General features: G+C 35.1%; 3 protein-coding genes across 3 annotated transcripts; all 3 read left to right on the top strand.

The window, feature by feature from the left end:
- Positions 1-6: 6 nt before the first annotated feature.
- LOC136068301 (BEACH domain-containing protein C2-like) lies at positions 7-1,931 on the top strand. The gene is made up of 5 exons (XM_065775268.1): positions 7-110; positions 224-308; positions 410-530; positions 1,583-1,722; positions 1,819-1,931. The coding sequence occupies exons 1-4, from the start codon at positions 45-47 to the stop codon at positions 1,584-1,586; spliced, it is 276 nt and encodes a 91-aa protein (XP_065631340.1). The 5' UTR covers positions 7-44; the 3' UTR covers positions 1,587-1,722; positions 1,819-1,931.
- Positions 1,932-8,314: 6,383 nt separating this feature from the next.
- On the top strand, positions 8,315-12,254 carry LOC111996536 (calcium-dependent mitochondrial ATP-magnesium/phosphate carrier protein 2). The gene is made up of 5 exons (XM_065775266.1): positions 8,315-8,573; positions 8,715-9,355; positions 10,416-11,204; positions 11,320-11,413; positions 11,520-12,254. Exons 2-5 carry the CDS (start codon positions 8,956-8,958, stop codon positions 11,710-11,712), a joined length of 1,476 nt encoding a protein of 491 aa, XP_065631338.1. The 5' UTR covers positions 8,315-8,573; positions 8,715-8,955; the 3' UTR covers positions 11,713-12,254.
- A 1,398-nt stretch (positions 12,255-13,652) lies between these two features.
- LOC112023278 (small ribosomal subunit protein eS27y) lies at positions 13,653-14,873 on the top strand. Its single transcript, XM_024055897.2, has 4 exons — positions 13,653-13,780; positions 13,991-14,092; positions 14,213-14,241; positions 14,503-14,873. The coding sequence occupies exons 1-4, from the start codon at positions 13,778-13,780 to the stop codon at positions 14,627-14,629; spliced, it is 261 nt and encodes an 86-aa protein (XP_023911665.1). The 5' UTR covers positions 13,653-13,777; the 3' UTR covers positions 14,630-14,873.
- Positions 14,874-15,784: the final 911 nt, after the last annotated feature.

The raw sequence follows: 15,784 nt of genomic DNA, 5'->3' as shown, positions 1-15,784 counted from the left end.
TCTCGATTCAATTGCAAGGTGGCAAATTTGATCATGCAAATCGGATGTTTTCAGATATTGCGGGTACTTGGAATGGAATTCTTGAGGAAATGAGTGATGTGAAGGAATTGGTATGTGTATGATCATTATTATGAAGGAATTACATCTCTCATCTTTGTTTGCTTTTCAATTTCATATAATGGCTATGAATTTGGAATAAATTTTCTGTGTTTTCGTATCTTAGGTTCCTGAGCTATTTTACCTCCCTGAGACCTTGACAAATGAAAACTCAATTGATTTTGGTACAACACAATTAGGTGGAAAGCTTGGTATGTTTCTCAAAGTACTTTGTTTTAGTAACATGGATAAATATTGATGGCCATCAAACTGAAGTTGAATGTTCTCTTTTGATTTATATTCACCATATCAGATTCTGTTGAACTTCCTCCTTGGGCTGAAAACCCAATTGATTTCATTCATAAGCATCGAATGGCTCTTGAGAGTGAGCATGTATCTGCCCATTTGCATGAGTGGATTGATCTTATATTTGGGTAGGTATCCCAATTTTGTGACAGGAATTATAATTGCGCCGATTCATATTGCTCTGTTATTTCATTTTTAATCTTTGGACGATTGTTAACCATGGTAGAGATATTAGAAAACAGTCATACTGAAATCAACTTGTAGCTTTATTTTTTTCATCTGGTGTTTACTGCGTTGAATTGGAACGTTCAGGTATAAGCAACGGGGCAAAGAAGCTATATTGGCAACTAATGTATTCTTTTATATCACCTATGAAGGGACAGTTGATATTGATAAGATCTTGGCACATTCCATTCCTATATCTCACATACACACACACACACACACAAAAAGTACCCGGAACTTGTTTTCAATCGGCAACACCAAAAGCTTTGTTTTCTTTTATTATTTATTTTTTGTGTTCTTTTGGCCATGAAACGAGGATACCCAGAATCTCCTTCAGGTTCTGTTGGGCCACCTCAGTCTAGATTGAAGCAAAACCCTGAAGGTTAAATATTTGTGCTTTCCCTGGGTTTTGATTTTGGGGATTTTGATGCTATTGATTTGGGAGCTTTTTTGGATCTGGGTTTTTGTGGTTTAAGGTGCTTTGCCCCTTTGTTTGGTTGCTGGGAAAGTGCTGGAAAAGGCAGAGAAACTAGAAATTGAAACTTTTTTAAGTTTGTTTCCTGATATTGATTTCTGGGTTTTGGAATATTTGGTAATTGCTTCTTTAATGTGTTAATTCTGGAACATGGGTTGTAAGCTATATTAATTGTTTGGTAGTTGAGAAAGCAAACAACAGAAGAAATTGAAATTTGGGTTTTTGGTGTTATACGTTTTTTGGTTTAGGAGACAAATCCAATTAAATGAATGCAGTTAATAAAAAAGTTAGATGAATTACACCAACCTTTGTATCAGAGTTTGTCTAGTGTAAGCTGTTTTGCTTCTCTCTTTCCAAACAATGAAGAATTAAAGATAGAAATTTCGAGTTCTTCCTTCCCTTGCTTGCAGTTTCATAAAAGCTTAATTGAGTATTAAGTTCTTATTTTAGCTTTTTAAGTGTTTTGCTTTGTGGTGTTAGGTGATTCACAATTTTTAGAGGATGAAAGCACCAAGATTTTTGCTCGGAAAGTGGCCGAGCATTACAGTGCAAGGACAAATCAGACTCTGGAAGAAAGAGAAGCTAGTCCAATCATCCATTTAAAGAAACTCAACAATTGGGTATGTCTTGTCAATTCATGTAACATGCTATGAGCTTGAGATTTTTATGAGTATGCATTGTTTTTATTTGTTGTCATTGCTTATTTTGATAAACAGATTAAAAGTGTTCTAATTCAACTCTATGCTCGACGAGGAGATGCTGTTCTTGACCTTGCTTGTGGCAAGGTATTATAGGTTCTTTATTCTATTGCATTTGTGTTTTACCTCCCTACTATAAAAAAAGNTCAAGATAAAGATGTCCCTAATTGTGAAGGCTCTGCTGACCTGCATCATAGCCCTTCAATTGTTGAATTTGATGAGACATCATCACAAATATCTTGTCGTGACGCTCAGTCTTCGAGTGAATTGTCAACCCCCAAGAGTCCTCCTGCTTTGCTAGAAGGCAGAGTAACAAACTTTAAACATGGATGTGCTTGGGCAGACAGTGTTGCATGTTCAAAATCAGCTTCTTACCCATCTTGAATCAATGAATCCGCTTGAACATGAGTCCATGACACAGGTGGTGGAATCTACTTTTATCGTTTTGGATCGTCTATTAGTTAATTATACACCTTTTCAAGAGCTTGTGAAGGAGTTCATTGCCTGTGCATCATCATTTGCTGATATAGAGCAGTCTATCAACAACGAACGTTCTTTTCAAGAGTTGATGGAGCGGTACCATAGTGAGAAAGTAAGGTATGATGATATTTCTCGCATCCATGATGAAATAATGACTGCATTTGCAGATTCCAATCGGCGTCTTCACTCACTTCGTGAAGAGGCTTCATGTGTCAAAGAGTTGCTTCTTCGAATTGAGAATCAGTTGTCCAGTTGTGAGGCTGAGACTAAGGAGCTAGAGACTCGTGTAGGTGAGGTTTCTAGGGATATGTTAGAGTCTCAAAAGAGTTTGCAGACTGCATCTCAGGAAGCAGAAGAGGCAACAAAACTTTGTCATCAAAGGGAGCAAAAGCGTAATGCAGCCAAGGCAGCGTTAGAGATGGCAAGAATTAAGCTTCGGCAGTGATTGTATATTAACCATTCTCGATGTAAATACAACAATGGTGTTTATATATGTAGATTATGCTGTATGATAGTGTAGATTGATGAGTCTCCTTAGTCCTTTCTCCCTCTTCTCTTTCAAAGTAGAAACGCTAACCAACTTCTTGCAAGCTTGGTAACTGAATATAGCTCATGAAAGAATTTGTTCTAAATTACTCGATTGTAGACACATGCAAACTGTTCTCTGAACTGTGCTTTTGGTCTTGTTTGAACTTTGAACACAATGATTGTATATAGTTGTTTCCATTAGCCCCTGCATTACTCAACACTACAGTAATATACCTACTTATCAAGCAGTGATGAAGGGTCGTTACTTACAGGATTCATCTTTTTCTTATAGAGATATATTGAATAGAAAGAAAATGCTTAATTGTTGTTTTTTTTGTCAGTCAGTCAGTCTTTCATTTATGATATGTTTGGTTGCTAAGAAAATGTAGAAAGACATCAAAAGAAAAAAAGAAAAAAGAAAAAGAAAAGAAACTTAGATTTTGCATTGGGATTTGAGGAAACGTTTGGCTCTGTTCAACTAAGCGTAATACGAGTAATTAGCATGGTGAATTCTGCTGACCATTTGAGAAACCAGAACAACATCAAGCATGAGGTTGTTTAGAATCTGTAACTGCTTTTCTTTTTCACAGTTATTCTGAGCAGCCAAACAGAAACTTCAAGCTCAGAAAAGTAACGAGACTGTCTGATCCATCTGTATCTTGTTTAGAATCTGTAATGGTACTTCAGCTTCATCTTTACAAATTTTGCTCTTTTTCTCTTTGAAAACTGTGTTTTCTTACATCAGTCTGATTCTTGGATTTCTTCAGAACTAGGGAGTGTATCAATGAATATAACTTAGGCCATAATATACTCCAGCTGAGTTTGCTTCCATCCCCAGTTCTAAAACCTCAAAGAAAACTCGTTCCTTCTGGTGTTCCTGCAAATACTTTGTTCAAGCTGTGTGTGGAAACCAATCGGCAGTGCATACAAGGAGTTGCCACTATTTAGGAAATTTCGTGGGAACAATCTGAGTGTGAGGAAGTCAAAGGTAGCCATGGGAACATGCCAACCTTTCACAGTCATTCTGCGTGCTGTGTTAGCCATGGATCTAGATTTTGAGGTAATCTTTCACTTGTTGAAAATGGCGCTTATTCTTTTCTGTTTTAAGTTTTTGAACGTACATGAAATCCCTGTATGTAAATTTGCTTGCCTCCTTAGTAAAATTTGATAGGGTACGGTATTTGATTCATTTGAATAACCTTGTAGGAAATCAATAAACTGGAAAAATAGTTTATTTGGCATTAGAAGAAGCTTTTGGAGTGGTGCGGTTGGACAAATGTGCTAAGAACAGAGAGATTTTTTTTTTTTTTTTTTTTTTTGATAGGTAAGAAAAGTTGTATTAAAAAACTACTCCATCAAAGAAATGAAGTAGGCAAAGAAGATATGTACAAGCAACAGAGAAAACAAAAAATTATGTACAAGAAAGAATGGGAATCTAAAAACAGCGGAATGGATTCCCTAGAAGTAAATGTTGGTTTCAGACTTTCAATTGTTAGAAAAGACCAGCCATATAGCTATGATACAATGTTAAAATAAGAAAATATTAGGAAGAACTAGAGAAAACGAGAGAGAAAAAACATTAAGTGATTAAGTTCGGCCTTAAAGGCAGATGTCTATAGCAGAATGCCCCAAATGGCTACAATGAACTTGCATTAGGATAATACAATGAACTTTGACTAATAATATAATGGGATTGGACATTGATATCTCTAACATTAGGATCTAGGGCCTACCCTCCTTTGGGCACTGAGGTCTTAATATATATATATATATATATTACCCCCCCCCCCCCCCCCCAAATCTTCTTGACTGAGGTCTTATACATGATAGTAAGTTCAACTGTAATTCTAACTTATTGTTATCAATCTCAAGTGCCTTTTTTATTTACTTTTGGGGGTGACGGGGGATCAAGTATTAATTTCAAATATTGCTTAAAACTTTGAGACATCCTTACTTCCTTTTCCTACTTTTAGAAAATGGGTACTTCTTGTCGCCTAGATGGAACAAAATTATATAAGAACAGAGCCCTTAGAACTACTTTTGTGAAAATAAGTTTCTGAGAGCAGCAGCAACAAATAGTGTCATAGAATTCTATGATATGACTGAAAATGGGGTACTCTTTTGGCTAGTATAAATAGATTTTAATTTGTTTACATATTGTTTTTCTACAGTCTCGCTCAAATTCCTTCCTTAAAACTTAAATTGATGATCCTGCAAGACAAGCTATAGAGTTTCTTATACTTGCTGAAGCCCATAATATTTGGAGAGCTTTCATTAATTTTCTTTGTGCTTTGTTTAGCAACTCTAAACTAAGATAGTTAAAAATTATGTGCTTTTATCCTTTTGAATTTTTCTTTCCTCAGGTTTAAAAAATTAATGGTCAGAACTTTCCTGTAAAATACTTAAGGAAGATAAATTAATTCCAGATGTTTCAGTTCCTGAAGATCTTGAACACATTCAAAACAAATGTATACTCCAGAGCAAGAGAAGGCAAGCGTAAGGGCTGCTTTAATTCAGTGACTTCAAAATGAATAATTGTTGAGATAGTGGAAGCTATATTACCATTCACAAATTGAGGCCTCTTCAAATGCCTTTCTGAAGAATCAACTGCTGACATCTCAGGCTGAGATTCATTGCCAACGGGCAGAGTTCTGGAGGCAAATTACTGCTGCTGGAGTCACTTCTACTGCAGGTATTTTATTGTGTTACCACCCCCCCCCCCCCCCACAAAAAAAAAAAAAAAAACTGTATCTTGTAGTTTATCTCTCTCTGGCTGACTTGCCACACCCTTGTCAATTTTGTGTTAATATTTCTTTCTTTCGATCTTTTTTTTTCTTTCAATGACAGATTTTATCTGTAATTTTAGGTCTTCATATCTTGGGTTGGTTGGGCCAGCTTGCTTTCCCTCCTTGAAGTTTATCATTTCTTCCACCTCTGCCCTTCTTTTGCTGTAAATGTGGTTTTACATGCCATTTGTTTGGTTTTTTTTTTTTTTTTTTTTTTTTCTCTCTCATCTTTGGTTATGACTCCTATTCATAGTTTTGGCAGGTATTTTCCCTTATTTTGATCCCATATTTGTTCCTTTGATATATCTAATAGTGAATTTGACAAGCCATCATCACAAATATCTTGTTATGACGTGAAGGCTTCAAGGGATGTTTCTTGGAATTTGTCAATCCTCAAGAGTTCTCCCCTTTGTTTAGAAGGCAGCACAACAACATCAAGCATGGAGGTGTGACACTGTATATACCAGAACAATTCAACACTATAATTAAAGAACAGGAAAATAAAGATCGATGATGTAGGAATTGACAACTAGGCTTGCTTAGAGTTAGCCCCAACGAAGGAAAAAAAAACACTAGGGAATTATGTAGGTGAGGTTTATAGAAATATGTTGGAAGTCCCAAAAGAGTTTGCAGGCTGCATCTCAGGAAGCAAAAGAAGCAACAAAACTTCATCAGCAAAGGGAGCAAAAGCAAAATGCAGCTAAGGCATCGATCCTTAGATTAAGCTTCGGCAGTGATTATGCCAGTGTAATAGTGTATATTAACCGTTTTCAATGTAAAATACAACGTGATTAAGCAGATTAATAGTGTAGATTGATGTGTCCCCTTAGTCCATTGTTCTCCTATTTCTCGTTCAAAGTAGAAATGCTTTACCAACTCTTTGAAAGGCTTGGACTGCTTGGTAAATGGGAACTGAAACTTGGCTCATGAAATATTTTGTTCTGAATGACCCTTTATACACGCTTGTATTGTATACCATTCTCCGAACTGTAAATTTGGTCTTGTTTGAACACAAAGATTGTATAAAGTTGTTTCCATTTAGCCTCTCTATTACGCAAACCCTACAGTAATAGACCTACGTATCAAGCAATGACTTCTTTTTCTTATATAGCCCATTAAAAAGCTGAGAAGGTTGTACTCAGTCCACTTGCCCAATTGGTGGGCTTCAAACACTGGTTATAAAACTTTGATGTTGGAATTATTCAATTTCAATTTCTCTTTACATGATGACCAGGAAGAGAAAAATGAAAAGGCCATGTCATTGTACTACTGAATCAACTCCTGAGTCACTTCAACAAGTCTAAAAATGCTTACAGTTTCTTGCGAGTGGATGGGGTGTTTACAAAAGTTGTACTAAAAAAAAAAGTGGGATTCTAGAATTTCTAGAAAATTTGCATTTAAAAAAAAAAGGTGGGATTCTAGAAATTCTAGAAAATTTTCATTTTAAAAGTGTGCTGTATATAAATTATATATGGCAGATATTTAGGGCTGTTAGAGCACGTGATTAACTCCTAGATTCAGTGGCGGCTCCAGGAATTTTTCACAAGGTATTTCTTAAGAAGTATAAATTATACAATCTAATAAAAGAAAATTTCATATATTGACAACAACAACAATAAAAAAACACGCAAATATATAAAATTTACAATTTCCTTCTATGAGTTTTCATATTTTGAAATCGTTGCATGATAGTCTAATTCATTATTAATGCTACAAGTTACATCTCTTTCAATGTACACAATCAAGCAATGTTATAATTTTTTGGGCTTGCTATGTTATAATTTTTTTTTTTTTCATATTTTAGTTCAAATTTTTTTTGGGCTTTTTTTTTTTTGTGCTTGAAAGCTCCAATATATTGTTAAGTAGAACAAATTATGGAGCAAAATTTAATTTTATTGGCATAAAAAAAAACTAATAGTGTTCCCAAAATTTTTTTGAAGGATAGATAAATATAAAATTTTAAATTATTATTATATATATATATATAAATTTCAAGTCAGGATATTCATTCAAGTGCCGCTACCCCTAAGAGTGTAACATAAGGTGTTGGATATAAGACTTGAATTCAAGATCTAATGATCACATAAGGTCTAGAAAGTAGAAACCACTAAACCAACCATTTGAAGTTAAAAATGACCATTTTAAATCATTTTGCAAGTATAGTAAATCGTACACATATTTTTGAACGAGTAGTAATCAATACATAAACTCACGAAACCAAACATCACTTTTATTCTATTTCATAATTTATAAATAAGTAAAATGAGATTTGAAATTTGAATATCTCCATTGAAAATACGACCTTCACAGTACGAAACCTTGAAAGATAATATCAATTTTCCCAGTTGAGGTGAAGTCGGCGAGAGAATTCCAATGGGCTGAGCTGTTACGCAGGGCCTAAACCCTAAAAGTACTGGAGTCCCAGTCAACCCGCAATTAAAATTTGAAGTCTAATCGAATCTTTTACTTAATGGGTGGGCAACGTGGCCGCAAAACTCACGCTATTACGGACATCAATAAGAATATGCGTACCAAATTTATTTCTACAAATTTCAAATTTAATTCAAAAATGGAAAATATATTTATATAAATAAAAAAAAAATCTTTTTTTTTGGAGAATCATATAAATAAATAAAAATCAAAATGTAAGAAAGAAAGAAAAAAAAAATTTATATTATTATATTTATATATCCTCCGCTGCAACCCTTCCTTTTCTGTCTCACATTGTCCGATTGATCGCAATCACATTTTTATTATTATTACTATTTTTCCCAAAAACCCAAAAAAAGAAAGCAACAAAGAAAAAAATAGAAAAAATCTCTCTGTCTCTCTCTCTCTAACTTTCTGTGTGTCTCTCTCTCGCTCTCATTCTCATTCTCTCGCCGGCGATTTCCTCCATAGCCGGCGAAAATGACCAATTCAAAGTGGAGTCACACGTGGGTATTTCTTCCTTGAATCTTCTTCGTCTTCGTTTCCACGGTAAACCCATTCTTTTCCTTCTTTTCACATTTGTTTTTTTGTTCCAGTCCTTTTCCGTGTTGAATTTCACTCACACAATCCCCCTAACCTTAAATTTTTTTTCCCTCTTTATTTTTCATCGTATACCATATATATAATCAGATTCGATCGCTTTCAGAATTTATAGTTACTTAAATCTTTAGTGCTTTGCAAAAAAGAAAAAAAGAAAAAAAAAGTGAGCTGAATCTAAGGTTGTGATTAGACCCATAATCCATTTGGGTCTGTATCTGATGTGTTAGTGCATTTAAAAAGGTCTAAGAATCATAAAAATCAAAAGGGTCATTTTTTGTTTGGGGGGTTTGTGTGTGAGTGATTAAGTGTGTGTTATGTTAGGTTGTGTAGAATGGAAACTAAGCCAAACAAAGAGTGCTGCAATCCTGTTAAGAAACCAGGGCCGGTTTCGATGGATCATGTGTTGTTGGCACTGAGAGAGACTAAGGAAGAGAGGGATGTGAGAATCAGAAGTCTCTTTAATTTCTTTGACACTACCAATGCTGGCTATTTGGACTATACCCTGATTGAGACTGGCCTTTCTGCTCTCCAAATACCCGCCGAGTATAAGTATGCTAAGGATTTGTTAAACGTGTGTGACTCCAATAAAGATGGGCGTGTTGATTACCAAGAGTTTAGGCGGTACATGGACGATAAGGAGCTCGAGCTTTACCATATCTTTCAAGCCATTGATGTTGAACATAATGGTTGCATTACGCCCGAAGAGCTCTTGGATGCACTTCTTAGGGCAGGTAAATCCGTGCTCCGATTATTTGTACTGAATGGTCTTTTTATGCTTCTGCTGATTTGTGGAGTAATTTTTGTTCATGCATACAACAATGTTACCATTTTAATAAGGGTTATTGGGCATTGCAAATGGAGATTTAGTTCACCTACTTCTTTTTAGGCAGTTTATGAGAATGTCTATATGTCTGTTCTACAGTCTCAAGTTTGCATAACCACCATCTCCATTAAGACCTCTTTAACTTTCAAGCAGTTATTTATTGATTGGTAAGTTACACACACGCTCAATAGGTTTTTAACCCATGACCTCACCTTTCACCTAGAACTTATAAGGGGAGGAGGAGGTGCTAATTGAGCTAGAGCTCATTGGCAATTGCGGTAAAATTTGTTTGGAAACCATAATTTGAACACACATTCATATCCTTTTGAACAATAGTTTTGTACAAATGTATTGATAAGTGAAAAATGCACATGGAATACGAGAAAACTGCTCCTCTTCATGACTGCATGTAGACTGTAGAGAACTATTGGTCCGTACTTATTAATAAAAAAAAAAAAACTATTGGTGTGTAATAAGGAATTATAATATTTTTATGTTAGTAATAATATCCTTTCTTGGTGAATAACAAGGGCTGGATTGCTTTTTAATTTATTGAATCTTTTTCCTAGAAAAATATTCAAATGGCTGACAAATTACCTTCTTTATAGGTGCACACGTGCAGTTATTTGAATTCATTAAGAACAAAGTAGTTGCATCATGTTTATGTCTTCCATTCCAACTCATTTTTCTCTTCTGAAATAATCTGGAAAACTGCATAAATTTCCTTCCTCTCCTCCCCCTCTCCCCTCGTGTTTCTAACATTAAATGCTTAAAGCTTGAGTGACAGGTCTGCAATCCATATGGGTTGCATTTTGTTTTGTACAATCATTTCAGCATCCTTTTTATCTGTTAATATATATTTTTATATATGTGCACTTAAAATCAAAGTGAAGTCAGGCAGTCAGGCTAGAGGATTTCTTTTAGCATGTTGTTTCATTCTATAAGCCACACCAGTCTCTCTTTTGTAGGGATTGAAATTGATGATGAAGAGCTTGCCCGTTTTGTTGAGCGTGTTGATAAGGATAACAATGGGGTTATTACATTTGAAGAATGGAGAGATTTTCTTCTGCTCTACCCTCATGAGGCAACCATTGAGAACATTTATCAGTATTTAGAGAGGGTATGTCTTGTTGATATTGGGGAACAGACTGTAATCCCAGAGGGCATCAGTAAGCATATCCATGCAAGTAGATATCTTATTGCTGGTGGAGTAGCAGGAGCGACATCCCGTACAGCTACTGCTCCTCTTGATCGTCTAAAGGTTGTTTTGCAAGTACAAACAACACGGGCTCGCATTATGCCAGCTGTAAGGGAGATATTGAGAGAAGGTGGCTTCTTGGGATTCTTTCGAGGCAATGGGCTAAATGTCATGAAGGTGGCCCCTGAAAGTGCCATCAGGTTCTACATGTATGAATTACTGAAAGGTTTTGTTGCGGATTTTAAAGGGGAAGAAGATAAGGCTGATATTGGCACTAGCGGACGCCTATTTGCTGGTGGTTTAGCTGGTGCTGTGGCACAGGCTTCTATTTATCCGATGGATCTTGTAAAAACTCGAATACAAACATGTTCTTTTGAAGGTGGAAGAGTTCCTAGTCTTAGAAAACTGTCACGGGATATATGGGTACAAGAGGGACCCCGGGCATTCTATAGGGGCATTGTTCCATCCCTTCTTGGGATTGTCCCTTATGCTGGAATCGATCTTGCTGCATATGAAACCTTGAAAGATTTGTCCAAGAAGTATATTCTTCAGGATGGTGGTAAGGTCCTAATATCTTAAATAGCTATCTTCTTCTCATCAACCTTGCTTCCATTGTGTGTGTTTTGTTCCAGACCTGCCTTTATGTTGTATATTGAACTTTGTTAGCTTTCCAGTTGAAGCAGGTCCTGTTGTGCAATTGGGATGTGGGACAATATCAGGGGCTCTTGGAGCAACATGCGTTTATCCATTGCAGGTTGTCAGGACAAGGTAAATTATAATTATATCACTTTCTTGGTTGTTGATCTAGTTTTGAGTGAACTTTTATTTATTTTAGTCTCTCTAATATGAAGCTAATTTTGCTACTGGTTTCCAGAATGCAAGCTCAGCAATCTAATGCAGATACTCCTTATCAGGGGATGGCTGATGTATTTAGGAGAACCTTTCAACATGAAGGGTTGAGGGGGTTCTACAAAGGAATATTCCCGAATCTGCTGAAAGTCGTTCCTTCCGCAAGTATTACTTACATGGTTTACGAGAGCATGAAAAAGAGTCTGAATCTGGAATGAAGAAGTATGCAGCTTCATTCAATGATTATTGCTTTTGACACGCTGACTGTAGAGTTGACAAATGGTGAGGATTGTTCCATTATAAAGATGATGATGACAAGAATAAGGTCTCTTAAGTTAATATTCAAACAATTACTGGAGTTAGAACACAAATAATGTTGCTAGGATCGGGTATCTTGAACTTGAAGGGTGAGATTTATTTGTCATTGGCTGGAACTTCGTATGCATTAGCACACATTGTTGTGTTATAGAGATATATACGGGACACAATTCACTAAAAAACCGATTTTGTAATTCTTTTTAGTGGCTCGATTCATTCAAAATTACTGTCTTGCAGAATTTGATTTATTTTTGTATGTTAGACTTCATGTGTCCCAAGCTTTCTGCAGCATGCTCATATACTGCTTTTCCATTCACCAGGAGTTCCTAGGCATTGTTCCTTCTTTTCCAGGAGTTATGTAATTTTGGTTATAAATTTTACTAACAGGTTGATAAAAAAAGTATTTGAATTTTACCATGGAGGACAAAGTATTGAATACTTACTTTTGTGTTGAATATTTTATTTCGGTTTATCATGTATTTGATTGGTAGAATTATTTCCCAATTGAAGATTGGGAATTTTGTAGTGGTTGGTTGATTGTATGAAGTAAGACTCCATTTATTGGGGAAGATGCTATGTGGTACTAAAAAGTACTTGTAATTGTGACTTTGATATGTTATTTACGAAAGTGCAAAATTCTAAAGTCCCGTTTGAATTGAGAGAAAGTAGAGTAAAGTTGGCTGAAAATAAACTAATATTAGGTCAAATTTATTCTACTTTGCTTTACTTTCCCTCCCTCTCCCTTAATCCAAACATACCATAAATTGAGATTCTAATTTGGGTAGTAGTTGATAAAACTATGATGGTTGATAAGAATGTAAATGTAAATTAACAAGGTTTCCTATTCTCCATTTGGACAACAAAAGACAACAAAAAAAAAAAAAATCTATTTTTTTTTTCTTAATCTCTAAGCTTTGATTTTACCACATGGATTTGAATTCACGTATTAGTTTCAGTTAGTTTAGTTGATAATGTTTATAAATAGCAATTATTATACAGTATATGATATAAATTAAAATTATACATATATAAAAGCCCAACAATTTACCATATTTTTAAATATGCATCTAACAATTGAACGTTGTATGTGATCAGAAGTATGGTCTTACATGCTATTTGTGTGATATTGTAGTCCTTGAGTTGTGATAAGGAGAGGGGGATTATAAGTGAGTTAGTGAGAGGGCTTTATGGAGAGTTTTTCTTATCAGACTTGAAATGAAATGGCCTTACTTGAGCTAGGTGAATAAATTACTATATTTTTGCCCTTTTCAGCTTGTGTCATTTGGTCTATTTATTTATTTGTTTGGGTTAAGTTTAAAATTATTGGCAACTTCAACTATTAATCATAAACCATGACAAATTAGTAAATATAGTTTCTCCAAAAAAAAAAAAAAAATGTAAATATACGTCTTAAACTAAATTATTTTATTTGGAACTAATCTGAAATGTCCATATTCATAGATTAAATTAGTGTTGAAATTATCATATTCATATCTCTGAGTAGATTATTCTCACACTAACATTCTAAATATTTTCCTAATTTAAAAATAAATAAAACAATTACCCGCTAATGCTTTCAAAAAAAAAAAAAACATTTACCCGCTAATACCATAATAATAAAAATATGTCAAATTTAGACAAAATTATATTAACGTCGAAAATCGATTTCACGATTTCAAATTTTTTTATTTTGTTGTGTTTGGTTATTTATTGGTGGATAGGCAGAAGAGATACGTCGCCGTTTTGGGTGGGACAACACTTTAAATACGAAAAGAAGGTGAAGGGCCAAGATGTAAGGGAGACTAATCGGACGGCTGAGAGAAACCCATTTGGGCTTTATATATATCAAACCCTTTATTAGGGTTTCTCCTCTCTGCTCTTTGCTCGCCATATCCGCAGCAGCAATACTGTGAATACGGCTCTTTCCACTGTTTCTCGAGTTCTCTCCTCAAATCTTCTTCCAAAATGGTCAGTCACTTCAACCCGTCTTCTTCAACACCTTCATTTGTTTTTATTTCTTGCTTTTCTATAATTTTCAGATCCAGAAACTTTGTTCTCTGTTTACTTTGATATTGTCTTTATTATGTTCTAGATGATAGGAATAGCTTGGATTTTCGTTTTAGTGAAATGGGTTTTTGTTTTTGTTATTAAAAACATGAAAATTTTGTGGGAGATCAGGTTCTTCAGAACGATATTGATTTGCTGAACCCTCCGGCGGAGCTCGAGAAAAGGAAGCACAAGCTTAAGCGTCTTGTTCAGTCGCCCAACTCATTTTTCATGGTACTAATTCCGACTCTTATAGTTTTTTTATTTATGTGTGGCAGTTTTATTGAACTAGTTACTTTAGGCTCTGACTCTGTCTCTCTTTTTCTTTTCTTTTTTTTTTTGCTTTTGTTTTAGGATGTGAAATGCCAAGGCTGTTTCAACATGTAAGTAGTTTTGTTATTTTTCCTATTTTTGATTAATAGTTTGTTTACATTAATGTTATGCCTGGGAATTTAGGATTCCCTGTATTGGTTTGATTAGGAATCTGCTAAGATTCCCGGAAATGTGACGTACCCATGTTTGGTTTATTCTTATGAATCTTTTAGGAACTGTTTTTGCAACATGTGAATTAGCTTTTAGGAATTTGTTATTTTGGTGTGGATTTGATTGTTAAATTGTGCAATGTTGGTTTTGTTGGATTGCAGCACAACTGTTTTTAGCCACTCCCAAACTGTGGTGGTTTGCGGTAACTGCCAGACTGTGTTATGCCAGCCGACTGGTGGACGTGCTCGCCTCACCGAGGGCTGCTCTTTCAGGAAAAAGGGTGACTGAGGGCTTTAGCTCTGTTTTTCCCATTACACAATCATGACATTAGGATGGTTTCACTTGGCGATTCCGGGATCGAAATTGGGGCATCATTTTGTTTTGCTTATGATATATTTGTTTTGTTAGTACTCTTGGCACTTTGCAAGTTCTAGTTTATGTTGCTCTTTTGGTTTTTCCCAACTGTATTGGATATGGTTTTGTTTTAAGATGATATAATTTTTAACCAGTTTTGAGCTGTATTTGTTTTGAATCATGTCTCACATCCTTGAATGATATATTTGTGATTCACAATTTTGACTTGCAAATACTAATCTGGGATTTGTGGTTAAGAGACCTAAGAATGAAATTGGTTATCCTATCTACTTCACTACTCTTTACTTTTCGCAGCTCCAGTGTACTGCCATTGGCTTATATTGGCGAACCATATTCTGTAGTTTTATATTGTATTTTACCTGGTCCTAGTCATCCAATCCAGAGATGCATTCAAGAATCAAGCGATTCTTCATTGTCAATGACCTTGTTAAAGGTTGTGATTGGATACCCATGAAATTGAAATGCACTGACTTAAAAAATTTTAGGTTGAGTATATTTCCATTTTTATGGTTTTTAATTAGGGACTTATAGTAGTAAGAAATATGAGAATGTATTTCTGTAATGAGATTTTTCTGGCCTAAAGGGATTTGGTTGAAGATTAAGGATAAACTACAAGGTCTTGGGGGTACATGGTTGACACAGTTGTGGCTAGTTTTATTACAAACTCTGCCTATATACAATAGTTATTTGTATGTTAGTATTTTCTTCGGAAATGCAGAGAAAATATGACTCTTTGCTACTGCGATAGTACTACATATGATAAAGGTCATTCAAATTGCTGAAGAAGGCAGTTATGCAGTTGTGGTCAGCTAAAACATGGGAGTTTTAGTTGTTGGGGTTAAAAGCTAATGGGTCCCTATTATTTTTGTTCAATTCTACTCTTATGTATGGATGGGTGATGTGTCTATGTGACACTGCCACTCAGTGTGGTTAATCCTTGCCAAGATGAATGGTTCCTCGAGGACATGTGGAGATGGTGTAATCAATTTATTTTTTTTCCTTTTGAGAAGAAAGTGTCATCAATTTAGTTCATCAGTTGCTCGGATAAGCATTAGTTTCGTGCATCAG

The sequence above is a fragment of the Quercus suber genome, unplaced genomic scaffold, assembly GCF_002906115.3.
Source record: "Quercus suber isolate HL8 unplaced genomic scaffold, Cork oak 2.0 scaffold_8, whole genome shotgun sequence".
NCBI classification, from domain to species: domain Eukaryota; kingdom Viridiplantae; phylum Streptophyta; class Magnoliopsida; order Fagales; family Fagaceae; genus Quercus; species Quercus suber.
Note: the sequence above shows the minus strand (reverse complement) of the source record. Positions and strands in the feature narration are given on the sequence as shown.